This window comes from Amborella trichopoda, chromosome 6, assembly GCF_054954075.1.
Source record: "Amborella trichopoda isolate Santa Cruz 75 chromosome 6, AtrichopodaSantaCruz75HAP2 v2.0, whole genome shotgun sequence".
Taxonomy (NCBI): domain Eukaryota; kingdom Viridiplantae; phylum Streptophyta; class Magnoliopsida; order Amborellales; family Amborellaceae; genus Amborella; species Amborella trichopoda.
Genome location: NC_142341.1, coordinates 40,558,713 through 40,575,668, shown reverse-complemented (window position 1 = coordinate 40,575,668; position 16,956 = coordinate 40,558,713). Strand labels below are relative to the sequence as shown.

The 16,956-nt window shown below is 36.1% G+C and overlaps 1 protein-coding gene across 5 annotated transcripts in view; it reads left to right on the top strand.

Moving 5' to 3' along the window:
* LOC18429980 (serine carboxypeptidase-like 15) overlaps positions 1-16,956 on the top strand; it is a 65,595-nt gene that overhangs the window by 13,291 nt on the left and 35,348 nt on the right. For all 5 annotated transcript variants that reach the window (XR_016058500.1, XR_016058501.1, XR_016058498.1 and 2 more), the window contains exons 3-10: positions 4,561-4,637; positions 6,359-6,481; positions 6,572-6,674; positions 6,768-6,805; positions 6,899-6,997; positions 16,000-16,080; positions 16,189-16,341; positions 16,522-16,593. Coding sequence is in view for 1 of the 5 variants with exons in the window: in XM_088870803.1 (XP_088726929.1) it covers positions 4,561-4,637; positions 6,359-6,481; positions 6,572-6,674; positions 6,768-6,805; positions 6,899-6,997; positions 16,000-16,080; positions 16,189-16,341; positions 16,522-16,593 (746 nt within the window). In the remaining 4 variants the exon portion in view is untranslated. The remainder of the gene's footprint in view (positions 1-4,560; positions 4,638-6,358; positions 6,482-6,571; positions 6,675-6,767; positions 6,806-6,898; positions 6,998-15,999; positions 16,081-16,188; positions 16,342-16,521; positions 16,594-16,956) is intronic.

Genomic DNA, 16,956 nt, shown 5'->3' with positions numbered 1-16,956 from the left:
ATTTAATCATTATGACATGTGTAACATGCTCCCACTCATTAGTGAAAACACTGTTCTGTTGAGCGGCTTGTGATTGGGGTCACTGAGTGGCGTCGAGGCCACCATTGACGCCAGCATGGGCGCCACATTCATAGTGGTGTACAATGTTGATGGTTTGGGCATGCCTTTCCTGAGCGTTGCTACTGTAAACACGGGCATGGGTATTGCCAATGCTAGCCTTAATTATTTCGTTTTCAATAATTAGTCTTTGCCCATTTAATAAAATAAGTGTTTCACATGTGCAAGAGGCTGTCTCTTCTAGGCATTGCCATCCCTGATGCCAAGTTGGTACTACCGACACCATCCTTAATCATTTATTTTTCAAAATTGTCTTGCCCTATTTAATGGTTTCACTATTGCACACATGTAGTGGTTGCCTTTACTCAGTGTTGTCACCCCTGACGCTGGTATTGATACTATTGACACCAAGCCTAATCATTCATTTTTTAATGTCCAATTCTTGGCATTAGCGATACTAATGTTGGCGTGGGTACCATCGACATTGTGTTGACGTGAGGATTCGGGTATTGTTTTTCAATGGGTCTTTAGGCCAGTGGCTCGGGGCCAATGATTTTGGGGCCCTATTGCTGACAACGTCGCTACCCCTGACTTGGGTGCTGGCGGCTCTGATGCTAAGGAATGGCTTCCTTGTTGTGGTGTTGGTGGTCTGGATGTGGACATCGATGGTGTTAGCACTGGTGACCAAAATGTCATTTTTGTAAACAAATTTCCCCTAGCCATAACTTCAAACCAAATATCGTATTTAGACCATTCTTGTGCCATTGGAAAGCTTATGACCTCTACTTTAATTTGAAATTGAATTTGGATCCAAAAGGTTGATTCTTGACGGGTCTATGAGGCTCGAACTCCAATGGGTGGGGTTTGGGGTGGTGGTTGTTGCTACCGGTGGCACCGCAATGGTCACTAGCAATGTCATGCTGGGTCGTTGTTGCTACCTCTGACTTGGACGTTGGCACCTCCAAATGTCGCAGTTGTTCTTGCCTTGCTCAATATTTTGGTCATTTTTTTTGTCATTGCCACCACAAACGCCGACGTTAGTACCACCAACTTCATCCTCCAAAGGCCCTGTCTTCTAGTGGCCAATTTCTTGGAACCAATCATTGCAAGGGAAAGAGGCCGGCGTTGCCACCCTTCACTTGAGCGTTGCTGGCAGAGAATGGGACTCTTTTGGCACGACAGTGCTGGTCCCATATTTGGTATTTGTCATGCCAACGTTAGGGACCAAACCGTTATTTTTGGAGAAAAATTTATTTTAGGCCATAACTGCCAAATCGTATTATTATAATTCCAGTGATTCTTGAGCGGTTGGAGATCTTATGACATCTACTTCAATTTGGGACTTGATACGAACTTGAGTGATAGATTTTCGAAGTGTCTACGGGGCTTGGAGTTTTAGGTGTTTGTTCTCCGGGTTCTGGGTGTTAGCGTTGTGTACGGACTGTTTTCTAAGGTGCTTGGTGCTCCTAAGGTTTATGTCTTAGGGACATGGTGGTGTTGAGATTTTCTATGGTCTCAGGATCTTCGGTTTCTTGAAATTCCCTCTCGGGAACAGGATGTTTAAAGAGAGATCTAGGTTTGTAGGTTGGGTTGGAAGAGAGAGAGAGAAATCTAAGTTTGTGGGTTAGAGAGAAAAGAGGAGAGACGTAGGTTTGTGTTTAACATATAGAGTCTTTTCTTCTTTTGCGTGAGAGAAAAATTTTTTTGGGCTGTATTTAGTGTTTGAAAATCTAGATTGGCTGGACAAAAGCGATCATCTCGTTAGCAGATATGGATTGACGTTCGTCTCGTACAATTATCAAAAAGGGAAAAGTTTTAATAAGGCTGCAATCTTAAAATGTAGAATAACAGATGCACCTCAAAAATCTATCGGAAATGTTGTTTTAATGTTGAAAAAACCCTTTAATCGATCATCTCGACATCGAGATGTATGAATATGGAAAAAAAAAGTTTTTGAGTCGCGAAAATAGTGCATCTTGCAACACATTATCTAGACCGTCCATATTCAATATTTTCTTATATTTATAGATCTACTTGATTTTAACCATTTTTTAATTTTAAAATTTTCTAATTAGGTATGAAAATAGATTTTAAGATAATACTAAAACTTTTTTACAACAAAATTACATGTTATGATAAAATTTTAAGATGCACTTTAATTGGATTGTTTAAGATTGCAACCTTATAGAAACCGCACCCTTGTCAAAAAATTATATTGTCATCATGTATCAATATACAGATTTGAAAATTCAAGTTATTTCATGAAATGATACGTGTTTATTGAGCTCCCCGACTATGACAAGCTTGCCACGCTGCTCCAATAGAAAAAAACAATAAGCAAATCTAGTATGGATCATGCATGGATAATAGTTGGGAGTTGCCTCATAGAAAAATCATGCTCATTTAGCTAACCCAAATATTTTGCACTAGTCACTAAATTCGGTGGCTATCAAAATGGAAAATCTTTTTATTCTAATGTTATTGTCATTCAATTAAATATAATAAATCATTTACAATAACAATACTAATTATAGTTGTATTATTTATAATTATGATAATTATAATGTCTTATCAAGATTTTATCCAAATAATAAGCTATTATGTTAAGGTGTGGTTTGCATAAGGTTGCTACCTTAAACAACCCAATTAAGATGCACCTCTAAATTTTATAATAAACAAAATTTTGATATATAAAATTCTTAGGATGGATTGAGAATCTTTTTTTTTTTTTCCTTAAGTATAAATATTTAAACTCTAAAAATAGTTCAAATTAAGTAGATCTATAAACACATAAAAATCTTGAAAATAGACTTTTTCGATAATGTGCTGCAAGATACACTATTTCGTAAACTGTAAATCCTTTTTGTCTTTTCATATTCATACATCTTGATCTTTATGATCAATTAGAGGGTTTTCCAACATGCAAACAACCTTTTAAGATTGATTTTGAGGTACATCTTTAATTCTACATTTTAAGGTTGCAACCTTATACAATTTTTTTCCATTATGTTATATAGCGACAATTATATAAACTTATATGATATTAATATGACTCATCGATAATACTTGTGGTTTTTGTAAATATTACAAAGCATCATTTGCAAAAATATTCTCAAGAAAATGCAACCTCTCCATAGCAAACTTACTAACAAAATACTACTTTTCAGAAAAATAAAATTCAATAGAAAAATGGATCAATAGGATAAAATTAACTAAACGCATTCTAAATACAATACAATGCAATTTTTTTTAAAACGTTTAGTACCATATTATAAAAAAAATGATTTTTTAAAAAACCCCAGATTTTTCTTAAATAAATAATATATATACCTGTTGCTAACACAATTTGAACCTTTATAGATCAATATCTCCCAGGAAATCATTAAAAAAACCTAAATTCAAAAGAAATTTTATAAAAATTTATTATTGGATGCCAATATAGCGTAAATATCTCAATTTGTTCTGTCGAAATGAATTAATGTTGTGGCTTAATATAGCGTAAAGCTCAATTATTTCAGGCTTAAAATAATAACAATCAACAAAAATTTATAGCATAAAGCTATTAATGCAAAAGGAAAAAAAAGAAGAAGCATACGATAATATATTGTGTGGGAACCAGGTTGATATAAACGAGCGGTTTCAATAGAATCAGTCTAATTCTCAATTCTATTAAGAAACCATGTGAGCCTTGATTAATTCCTTGTCGAGATCGGAAATTTCCTATCTGAACTGTCGGGTGTCTGGTCACTGATATTATACGTATAAGAGATAGTAGAAAAAGAATTCTATCTTTTTTTCTTTTAAGAGTTGGGTATAAAAAAAAAGAGGTAGGCCAGTGCGGATTTAGGCCCTGTTCTTTGCAGAGAGTGGAGTCAAAGACTTCATCAAAAGGTTCGTTGGAGAGTTAGGTATTAATATCCAAACATAGATGTGAGTTAGGTATGACATATATGTTCGGAATATATGTTTAAGGAAAAGGTTTGTACAAATGTGCGTCAATTTTATATAGACTGTGAAGATTTGGTAGTCTTAAGGAAAATTGTTTCGTGGGGGTTGGACTGCATTTCTACACTATGTAGTCTAGCGGTACAAAGCATCCATCTTAAAGAATCGGCCAGCTCTATATGGAACTGTTTGATTACCGTTCAGACCGGGAATAATATTAGTTCCACCACTTGTAAAAAATAAAAAAAACGAGGAGGATTGTGGTGACTCTAGACTTCCTCAAACTGGAATAGCTTGACTCCTGACCCTGAACTCTTCGAACTATGCAAATTTCAAATTACTTCTTTCAAAAAAATAAATTTTTTTTTAAAGCCAAGCATATTTAATTTTTTTTTAAAAAAAAACCAGACCCAGGTGGGCTTTGCTTGAAAAGCCTGTTGGCTGGCCTTCATGTGCCATGATTTTACTTACTATGCAAGAACTTAGGACAAATTGGCTTTTTCATGTACCAATGTACCTTACCTTCTTTCCACTGATCTCGAGTCTTTCTAGTTTCAGGCCCACTGCGCTTTAAGGTGGAGGAGTATAATGGAACTTTGCCAGCTCTTCAGTTCAATCCTTATTCTTGGACCAAGGTATGTTTGTTTGTTTGTTTCTGATAATTCCTTTTTTCATCTCATATCCCATGGGGTTTTTTCCATGTCTCGCGTGTTAACACGAGTCGAGCTTCGACATGTATCAAGCACTGAGTACATGTCATATTAGAAAAGAAAAAATTATCAAAATACTTGTAAGAGATGAATCACTTTAAGATTTTACCCTTTTGTAACTATTCCAATTCAGGTCTATGCGTTTGAATATGGATCTTTGAGAATAAGATGAGTATGTTACAAGTAGGAGATTCGAATTAGCCGAATCACCCGAGTTCTACCCATTTATTTTTTATTATTTTTTAAATTTTCAAATTACAAATTTCTCAAATCTAGATTTTTTTTTTTTGGGGCTGATTCTCACCATGAAGAATTGGTCCAAACTATCTAGGATCCATAATAGGGATTGGTCAAGTAGATGCCAATCCTACCTCCCGATCTGTTTTTTAAAACATTGCTCCCAATTATGTCTACAAGTGCATGAGCTTTAGAAGCAGGAGACATTACTACCTCACTCTAAAGGCTGTCAAGTTTGGGGTTATAGTTTGGCCTTTTCTTTTCGAAAGGAAATTTATCAAATAACTTTTGAGAGATGAACAATTTAACACTTCTGACAGAATTGGGTAAGTCTATCGCACTCGAACTCATTCATGATTCCTACTATGAAGTAGGTTGGTACCCATTAATTTTCGATCTGGATCGCTTATTCCTGATCCAAATCGCCAATCTTTTGAACTCTAATAGAAAACATTACCATATTTGTATAAAATGATGCTGAACATTAGCGCACAATGTTTGACCTCGAGACCCATCATTCGAATTACAGTAAGGAGCTATCACTACAAAGGTGAGTGGGAAGTATAATATGCACATTCTATTATACAAATATACTATTATTTAATATAAAATTATTTTATGTACTGATGTGTCTCGTCATGCCAATTTTGAGAGAAAAACTTAGGGTGGGGTTTATATGAGATTGAGATTGTAAAGAATCAAAGTAAGCGTAAAGATAATTTTTCCTGCAAAAATCTTTATCATGGTCTGAAAATATATTTTTATATCTAATTATTAAAGGGAAAAGTTTATATAGAGCTGAGGCTCTAAACAATAAAATTTGAGCCTACCTCATAAATTTCACTAGAAGAGGTTGTTTTCATTCTCAAATATCTTCAAATTGATCATCTCGACATAAAAATGCATAGAAATGAGAAAAAAATAGATTTTAAGTTTTGGAAATAGTGTATTTTGTAATGTATTTTTGAACCATCAATTTTCAAAATTTTCAAGTTTTCATAGATCTATCAATCTACACTATTTTTAAATCTATAATTTAAGGCTATCACAAAGATTTTCAATAGTAAAATCACATTTCTCGATGCTATTTGAAGGTAGGCTCTAATATGATTGATTAGAGCCGGGGCTCCATACAAACTACATCCATTATTAAATTATGTAGAATGAGCAGATTTATAAGACTTAAAAATATTAAAAATTGACCACCCAAATAATATATTACAAGATACACTATTTTTTCGATTAAAAATCCATTTTTTTCATATTCATAAATTTCAAGGTCAAGATGATCCATTAGAGGCCTCATCTAAGGAATTTTTAAGGTGCACCTTACTTTTTATTGCCTCAACATTATATAAACTTTTTAACAACGATATGTTAAGAGTCAACGAACACTGATTCATTTTCAGGTTGCTAACGTAATATATGTGGATTCACCTATTGGAACTGGCTTTTCATATTCCAAATCCCCTCCAGACTATGCCACCAGCGATTCCAAGACTGTCAAAGATCTCCATAAATTTTTGACCAATGTAAGTAACTCTACCGTCAACATTTATAACTACTTTTCCTCACTATATTATGATGACTGATAATATACAGTTTCGTCATGTGTACAACAGTGGTTCATTGAATACCCAGAATTCTTGTCAAACCCACTTTACATTGCAGGGGATTCCTACTCAGGAATAACAGTCCCAGTCTTAACTTATGAAATAGCCAATGGTACCCCAACATTACTCTCTCTCTCCCAAAGTTGTTTTTTAAAGCAGAAATGATGTGTCATGCTTGATTTCTTTGAGTGAGGTGTTGTTGCAGGCATTGATTCCGGTTATCGACCTGTTTTTAATCTCAAGGTTTGCAATCTCAAATGAGGAAATGACTTGTGATGAAAATATTGTATTCTTATGATATCAGAGGGTTTTTAATTCGTCAGTTATGCCTTTCAGGGTTACTTGGTGGGCAATCCAGTCACAGATGTTGAGTTTGATTCCCAGTTAGTTCCATTTGCTCATGGGATGGGCCTCATATCAGATGAATTGTTTGAGGTATTGGGGATTTTTTCATTCTTATTCTTATTTCAAGTTAAGCGGGTTTCACTGGCAGGTAATGTTGATTTGCTTTGCCATACATTTAAAAGAGACGCTTTACATGGGGCGCCACCTGTATATAAATTATATATGAGACATGTTCTAAGCCTTCTGATTTGAATGGACGTCTAAGATGACTTTAATCACAATGCCATAAGATAGCTCTTGAGTGTTAGATGTTATCCAATGGTTTAGGGTATTTTATTTTATTTTTTTAATCTTACCAACAATGTTGCACCAAATTTGGGATGTGAAAATTCTAATAGAGGTGCCACACATCATAAAAAAAAAAAAGGAAAATAAGGTATTTATCGGTCATATGTACCGTTATTATGGAAATACTTCAAAGTTTCTATTATTACTCATATATCTGTTTTTTCAACTTCCTAACATATTTTTTTTAAGAAAAAGATGGAGCTACCCATTTTCGGTTTTTCAAAAACCAAAATCTTTTAAACTTTCTGTTTCAAAAGTCTAAAATTAAAATTTTCGGCTTTTCAAAATCTGAATATTTATAGTATAGTGCTTCCTACATAGTACACCTCTTTTCAAGAGGTCTTCCCTTCCATTCTATTGGGGGAACCCTCACAAGGCCAAACTTTATGCAGCCCCAAAAGACATTGTAACATATATATGCTTTAGATTTACATTGTAGCATATATGATTTAGATTTGAGATATTAGAATAAGAGTAATGATCCTATAGGACCCTCCCCCACCCATGTGTAGGACTTCAAAAGACCACCATTAAAGTTGGTAGAGATCTCTAGAAAAGTTATCAAGTGGGTGTGGAACTTGATTTTTCTAAAGATCCGTACCAACTTTAATGGTGATCTTTTGGAGGTCCTCCACATGGGTCGGAGAGGGTCAAGATCATTTCTCTTAGAATAATTAAAGTAAAAAAGGCCATCGTTTTACGGAGTTCAAAAAAAAAAATAGCCCTCATCATAATGGATGCCAATACATGTAAAAGAAGTCAACTATGTAGGACGCACTAACAAACACACCAATCTGCGGCTTACTAACTAGAAATTGTGCTTATACCCAACCCAATATTTTTTACCTGGTCCGCCACAATAAGGTGAGATCATGTCCTAAATTTTGCTTAAAAATCTTTTGTAGAAAGAAAAGTAAAAATCATTTGACATGACATCGTGAGAGAAAAATCCAAGCCGTAAATTCAGATCAGATGATGCGCGTGGCACCACATGTAAAGCTTTTCCATCTTTAAATGAGCTGGTGAATATATCTATAGGACTGCCAATAATCATCAACTCGAATTTAAATGCTATTGCAAGAAGGAAAATTTTGATGTTTTTTTTGGGAAATTTCTATTGATTATGTATAAAGAATTTGTTTGTCCAGGAAATAGCAATTTTATGTACAAGAATTATTGTATTTGCTGGTATCAATTTTAAGTGTATTCATCCAATATTGATTGCATTGAGTTTGGTCATGAGTTGTTGCATTATGTGCTACTGGTGCAGGTTCTTTGATGTCCACTTATTGATCTTATTCAGGGTTAATATTGATTGCATTGAGTTCGGTCATGAGTTGTTGCATTATGTGCTACTGGTGCTGGTTCTTTGATGTCATTAGTGATCCTATTCAGAGTGAATAATCTTAGATCAGTTGATGGTTACAAACTTTCCAATATGGAGCATCTAACTATGAATACATGGCAATTGATTTGGCTGGGAATCATATCTATGTATTACAATAGCTTTCTCTGGTTGGGATTCCGTCCCATGAGGAGGGACCCAACATCATTTGATAAGGGAATGACAGGCCCCCTCAATGGCATTAGTCCGTAGGGCTTTTCGGGAAGAGTTCTTAATGATTTGAAGGCCAAGATATCACCTAGAAGTCATAGACGAGCGAGAACGAGCGTCCAAATGGTGGATCTTTAAGTCGCCGGTTTGTAGACAGCCAGGTGAAGTGAGACTAGCATATATAGATAAGCAAGGTTGAACCTCCAAACAATGGATCTTTAAGACTGCTGGTACAGAGAAGAGACTTGACACACCGACTGTGAGTTTTATATACCTGGGAAGTTGTCCCATACTACAATGAAGTGAACTGAACCACTTGTGACTCATTGTTGGACCTCTAGTGCATCAGTGTGAATTGCCATTGAAGTCAAGTGTGGACTAGAAAGGAACTGCTGGTAATTGTAGACTATTGGTGTAGGAGGACTGTCGGTGGAACTGTGGAAGAATGCTTCCAGTGATTATCTGGTAGACCATCAATGGAAGACGTGTACCACCATGTGAGACTGTTGGTGTGCAACTGTCGGTGAAGAGAATGTATACCACTGCTGAGAGGAAAGACCGTCGATGCATCTTTAAATCGACAATAAAGACAAGTGAGTGGACCATCGGTGTCAGTGAACTAGACCGCTGAAGAATTCAGATAATACCATTTGTTTTGGTTGTTTATGTGGACTCCAGTATCGGGAGCAAGATGATTGTCCTTAGCAAGAGCAATTGGATCATAAGGAAATCAAAGATGGAAGATCTTCTATATTGTAAGGACTTGTATATGCCTTTTGAGGGGGGTAGAAACAAGCTTGAAGGCACATCTGATGAAGAGTGGCAATTAGACTGAAAAGCAATCTGAGCAATTTGACAATGGTTGGCAAAGGTTATTTTCCAATCCATCATGTGGAGTGAGATATCCCCCAAGTCACTATGGAACAAGCTACAAGATCTATGTGAGAGAAGACTATTAGGAATAAGGCTTCTTGATATGGAAGTTAATGAACTTGAAGTTCAGGGATGGAGTTTCTATTGTAAAGCACTTAAATGAGATGCAAAACAGCGCCAACCATCTTGCAATAATGAAAATGACTTTAGATGATAAGTTGCATGATCTGTTGTTGCTCAGTTCATTGTCAGACAGTTGGGAGACATTGGTGATCTCCCGGAGCATCTTAGCGCCAGAAGGAAAGGTGATCATGACTCAAGTCACTATGGAACAAGCTACAAGATCTAGGTGAGAGAAGACTATTAGGAATAAGGCTTCTTGATATGGAAGTTAATGAACTTGAAGTTCAGGGATGGAGTTTCTATTGTAAAGCACTTAAATGAGATGCAAAACAGCGCCAACCATCTTGCAATAATGAAAATGACTTTAGATGATAAGTTGCATGATCTGTTGTTGCTCAGTTCATTGTCAGACAGTTGGGAGACATTGGTGATCTCCCGGAGCATCTTAGCGCCAGAAGGAAAGGTGATCATGACTCACGTCAGAGGTCACTGGTAGTATGCCAAGGGAGGAGATAGGTAAAGGATCCTCCAACCATCCACTTCACAAGCTCTTGTCACAAATTGACGAAGGTCTAGGAGTAGAGACCAAAGTAATTGATCTAAACCCAAAACTAGATTGAAGTCTAGAAAGTGTTTTGAAAATAATATGAATGGGTGCATCAAGAAAGAGCATATGAAGCTCATAAGAGTGTAGAAAGAGAACAATACCAAGAATGGTGCAAGGAAACTGCTGCAGTGACCATTAAAGTAATGTAGGGGTAGTTGGAAACTATAGTGATTAGTGCATCAGTGTTTCATAGGCTTTGTACATTGATTGGGTTACAGATGTTGAAGCATTGTTTCATGTTATCCCACAGATATTGTTTTACTTCCTATAAGGCAGGAACTTTTGGTATTGTAAAGATGGGGAAAAATGGTTCCTCAAAGGTTGTGGGAAGAATAGATGTACACATCAAGACTAATATTAGGATGTTGCTAGTACTCAAAGATGTTAGGGATGTACTAAAATTTTGAGCTACATCTTAGGAAGATACTTGGATGACGAAAGGTACCACTCAATATTCAGTAAAAGATATTATAAGCTGACAAAGGGATATCTTGTGATGGCTAAAGGCAAGACCTGTTAATTTCACTCTATAGAACAATCTATGCATATCTCTAGTGGTAAGGTTGATGCTGCAATGGAAGAATCCTTGTTAGACCTGTGGCATAAGCATCTGGCCACCTGAGTGAAAAACGAATAGAGATCTTAGCAAAGAAGTAGATCTTTCCCAACATCTAGAATTTATCTCTAACCCACCATTGCTTGTTTTGTAAGTAACATAAACACTTTTTCACTAATAAGAGCTCTATAGTTGATATAGAAATCCTTGATACGGTGTATTTAGATATGTGCGGTCCCATGGAGGTGAAGTCTCTTGGTGGCACTTCATATTTTATAGATGATGCTTCATGGAAAGTGTGGGTGTACCTAATGAAATAATAAAATCAAGTGTATCAAGCATGAAATGAAGCACAAGATCACAATACCATATAACCCTTGTATAATGGTGTAGTAAAGAGAATGAATCAAACCATTATGGAGTCCCAAGCACGCTATATACCATCAAGTTATCAAACCATTATGGAGTTCAAAGCACGCTATATACCATCAAGTTATCAAACCATACTAGGGTGAAATAGACCTCACAATAAGCTATCTTATAAGCAGATCCCTATCATTTCCTATGGATGATGATATATTCGAGAGAGTTTAGACTGGAAAAGACATATCATATTTACACTTGAAGTTGTTCAAGTGTAAGCCATTTGTGTACGTGCCCAAGGAACAGATATCCAGGTTGGATGAGAAATGACTCCTATGCATATTCTTGGGGTGCTCAATGAAGAGCTCTGTTACAAGCTATGGGACCTTGAGAACAAAAACATGATCAAGAGTAGAGGTGGTATTTCAGCAAGACATAACATTGAAGATGTGAATAATCCAAAAAACCAAAAATTTTCAATGATTTTACAGGATCGAGTCATAATTCCTCCTAACGTAATATATGATCGACATAGGGGAGAATTGCAAGAAGAGGATGAATCCCATGAGAGTGACATACCAGCTTTGGGTGCTATGGAGCAAGGGAAGCAACCTGTTGAGATTGAACTGAGAAGGTCCTCAAAACAATAAAAACCATCAAATAGGTACTCTGCATTAAAAAATGTCCTTCTAACTTATCAGCGGTGAACCAGAAAGCTACAAGAAAGCTCACCTTGATGAACACAAAGTAGGTTTGCTAAAAGATCAGTGAGATTGATTCCTTGCATAACAACCACATCTAAGAAATAATATAGTTGCCAAAAGGACAAAAAGAACTTAAGAACAAGTGGGTATTCAAACTAAAGACTGAAGAGAAGAACCGGGAACCAAGCTACTAGGGAAGAGTAGTTGTGAAAGGTTTCAAGAAGAACATGGCATCGATTTGATGAATATTTTTCCTGTGATGAAAGCGTTATTAGTTCGTGTGGTATTTGGTATGACCGCATGCTTGAATGTAGAAGTTAGGCAACTAGATGCAAGACTGCATTCTCCACTGTGATGAGGAAGAGATATATATCCAACTGCTAAAAAGATTCAAAGTATGCAGCTTCCAAAAAAAAAAAAGAATTCAAGGTATAAGATAAATAATACAATGCTTATAAGCTGAAGAAGAGTCTCTATGGTTTGAAAGAGGCCCCAAGTCAGTGGCACAAGAAGTTCAATTCCTTCTTGTAGAAATGTGGGTTCAAGATAACAACCTCAGAGCATTGTGTGTTCATTAAGAAATTTTTGATGTTGAATTTATTATCCTTTTGCTCTATATTTGATGATATGCTGGTTGTTGATAAAGACATCGACAAAATTTACAGATTGAAGCTAGAACTAAGGAAGTCCTTTTCCATGAAGGACTTATGATCAACTCAAAGAATCTTTGGCATGAAGCTTTCTCGTGGCAGAAAGGCTGGTGTCATAAGAAAGATACATTGAGAAAGAGCTCGGAAGTTTCAACATGAACTAGACAAAACCTTTCGATTCTCCACTTGGCGGTCACTTCAAGCAAAATGCTGAGTAGAGCACTTCAAGTGAGATAGAAAAGGAAAAAATGCATAAAGTTATGCATCGACCATCAGAAATTGATGTATGCTGTGGTGTTCACGAGGCCAGATATGACACATGCACTTGGTATGATGACTAGACACATGGCCAATCTTGGTAAGGAACATTGGACAATATTCAAGTGGATACTGAGATATCTCTAGGGGTCATCCAAAGCTTTCTTAAGCTTTTGGGAAGGAAAACCCATGCTACATGGATACGTAAATGCTGAAATAGCAGGAAATATTGACTCGAGAAAGTCAACCTTAGGATCATGGCTTTTGTAAGGGAGCTGTATCATGGCTCTGCAAATTGCAAGATGTGTGACCATGTTAATTACAAAGGCCAAATGCACTGCAATCACTGAAGCTTGCAGCAAAATGTTGTGGATGAAAAGATTCCTTAGTTAGGCTTGAAAGAGGATAGGTTATCGTTCCCTACGCAGTCAATGTACATTCCAATTGCGCAAGTATGCAAGCTTCCATTCAAGATCAAAGTGCATTGATGTGCGTTATCAATAGATTTGTGATTGCCTTGTGAAAACATTGTCATAGCTAGGGAAGATCCATACCGACAAGAATACATTGGATATGATGACAAAGATCTTAGCTAAGGAGAAATAGGAGCTGTGCAGAAACATGACTGCAAGGGCTTCCATTTAAGAACTAAGTTGATATGCAAGGCTGAATGCTCATCATGAGACTGAAAGGGGAATTTGTTTGGGTTCCCATCCCATGAGGAGTGGCCCCAACATCATTTCAAAAAGGAATGACAGATTTTTAGGAAGAGCTCTCAATGACTTAGATTCTAAGTTATTCATCACGATTCATGAAAAGTTGTGGCAAAGTTTTATGCTGGTTGTCTACCTACCTCCTCCTTTACCCAGCTCGGGACTGGCATGACTAGTTGGGGGGTGGTGAAGGCGGAGTTACCTTGGAGGCCATGCCTTCGAGAGGCACGTTTAACTTTAACATGAGAGAGAGAGAGAGAGAGAGAGAGAGAGAGAGAGAGAGAGAGAGAGAGAGAGAGCTCTGGTTGTTAGGGGAGAAAACCTAACAGAGAAGAAAAACCTCTTAGAGAGAGAGAACGATAGTTAGAGAGAGCTCAATTAGAGAGAAGAAACCTTAGAGATAAGAGATCCTTGAGAGAGAGACAGAGACAGAGACAGAGAGAGAGAGACTTGTGATCCAAGTGAGAAGGAAAGCCTCTTGAAGAAGACACTCAAGAGAGATCAATATCCTCTTGGAAGAAGGTGAACTACTCTATCAAATCATTTTATTTTTGATGGATTTTTGCCTCTCGCCTTTGGACGTAGCTTATAAGGGAAAACCATGTGAATCTTTGTGTAGGTTGCTTGCTTATTTAGTTATTTCTTGTTTCCCACTTCTTTTCCCACACACACAAATTTTGGTGAATTTCCTGTACCGTGACTCTTAATTGTTCCGAGAGGGCCACAAAGCAGCCCATCTCTTACATGAGGTGAAAATTCTTTCTTTCCGGTACCTCTAATGATTTTCTTGTCTAGCGTGGGAGGTAATGTTGGCAGTGAAGCCATGTTTATATATATATATATATATATATATATATATGGGTTACGTTAGGATGCTCACACTATGAAGTAATTTAATATTATACTCCACAAATTTTGGACACTTCTATACCTTTGTTTTGTACATAGAGCATTATTTTAATAAGGGTATTTTTGATAATTATGAGGGTGTGATATCATTCACATGGGGTGTGACATCAACCACATGGACTACATTAGTGGCATTTAATGCTCTATGTGGGTGACGTCACGCTCCATGTGGATGACGTCACACTCTTTATAATGACCCTTATTAAAAAATGCTCCATGTACAAAACAAGAATATAGAAGTGTCAAAAATTGTTAGGTACAATAATAAATTACTCCATAGTGTGAGCACCCTAACATAACCCACACGTGATTACTTCAACTCCTATATGGGAAGGTGATTCCTTTTCGATTTAGGAAATTCATGGGATCCCAATTGAGTGGGCTACTACTCAGTAAGTCCTAAATATAAAAGGGCTGGGATAGAGAAAGACAACACATATTGGATTCTTTGGTTTTCTCTATATAAAGGTAATTATTTAGAGAGATAAGTAGTGTAAAGAGAGAGACTAATAAAAGGGTGAGCTTTCTTGAGCCTTTAGATAGGTATTCTAGATAGTGAAAACTTTATTTAGGGCTTTTGAGAGACTTTCTAAACTCTTGTATCCTCCACACTTGCATGATATTTTTTTGATTATTGGAAGAGAAAGTTTACAGCCATGTGGATGTAGGCAATTGCCAAATCACGTAAGTCTTTACTAATTTTTGTACAATTTTTCTTTCCTCCTTGGTTTTACCTAAACCTTGATTTTAATTATCAAAACAATAGGTTGGACTTAGTTCTGGTTCCCCAGTCAAAGGAAAAGAAGATTAATTATACTTTGGGCAATTTGTCCTACTCAATGAACAGTCCCTATAGGTTGCTACACAAACTTTATAAATAAGTTATCTCATGGTTATCATAGAGATAAGAAATTGCTGCTCGTTGATTTGTGAAGTAGAGTAAAGTAAGTAGTCTTTACAGCTTGTCTAGGAAAAATGAGGCAGAAGAATACTAGTTACTGGTCTGATGTACGGTAGACAGCTATTCATTATCCACGCTTGGCACTTGATTCATGGTGAACTCAAATGTCATATCCATTATTTTTTCACTTTATAAGTTTGTGCCGATTGGATATATTGATCATCTATATGTGCTTGTAAGTCCGCACACAAAAATCAATGTATTTTTGTCTTATACATTTTTTTTATGTAGCCGCCTATTTTTTGGGAAAAGGCTTTGACAATGATGACGATGATGATGACATGTTTTTTAGGTAGTTTTTCATTATTGCACTTGAAAATACATTTTTATTATGACCAAAACTACTTCTAGCTCAAAAAGTGTATTCTGGGATTTGAAAAGATGCAGTGTTCATTTAAATACTGTTCACAATGATTTTAGGAATATATGTCTGCATGGAGTAAAATTTAAATGCTTGTCAATCTATTTGCAGGCTACCAAGATAAGTTGCAATGGCAAGTATGCTTTCCCAAAAGGTTCACAGTGTAATGTAAATATGCAAGCTGTACATGAGGTAAGTTTAGTTATTTGCATTGCATCTCTTTGTTCTTGTATTATATTTGCTACGTGTTTCTCGGGAACGTAATAGTGGTCACTGAAGGCATTGATTGTGTATTTGTAGTGCCTTTCAAGAATTAATCCCGTCCACATTTTGGAGCCATTATGCCCTTTTGCTTCTCCAAGGCCAAGAGTAGAAATAGGAACAGGACTTAGGAGATGGCTCCATGAGAATTCCTCTGGCATACCTCTCCAGTCAACTCCTATATTTTGCAGGGTACCCTTCTCTCTCTCTCATAAGTTACAGGGTACCCCTCTCTCTCTTTTATATTTTACAGAGTACACTTCCTACAAATTGGTTTGTCTCTTTATCTCATGTACACAACATAACCACTGATTTTCTTTCAGATTCTTTTGTTTTTCTGTTAATATTTCACATTCTCAAAATGGTATGCAGACATATGGATATATACTTTCCCATTATTGGGCAAACAATGAGAGGGTTCAAGAGGTGCTCCATGTGAAGAAGGTGAGACTGATATAGCCATTTCCTTGCATGTGTCTGAACTTACCAAACTATATATATATATATATATATATATATATATATATATATATATATATATATATATATATATATATATATATGTTTAATACCATAAAAAAAAGTAAGACAACAACTGATAACTTGTTATATTGTTGTTCTTCTAAAACATATTTATCTAAACCACCAGAGTCCTTGCAAAAAATCTTCCTCAAAAACTTGATGCGACTCTATGATTTTATTCATGTGGTAGCCAAAAGAGAAAAAAAGAAAAAAAGAAAGAAAAAGGGTAGGTCAGCTTGTTTGGCTTATCCTTACGAACTTCAAGTGTTTGAACTTTGAACGTTT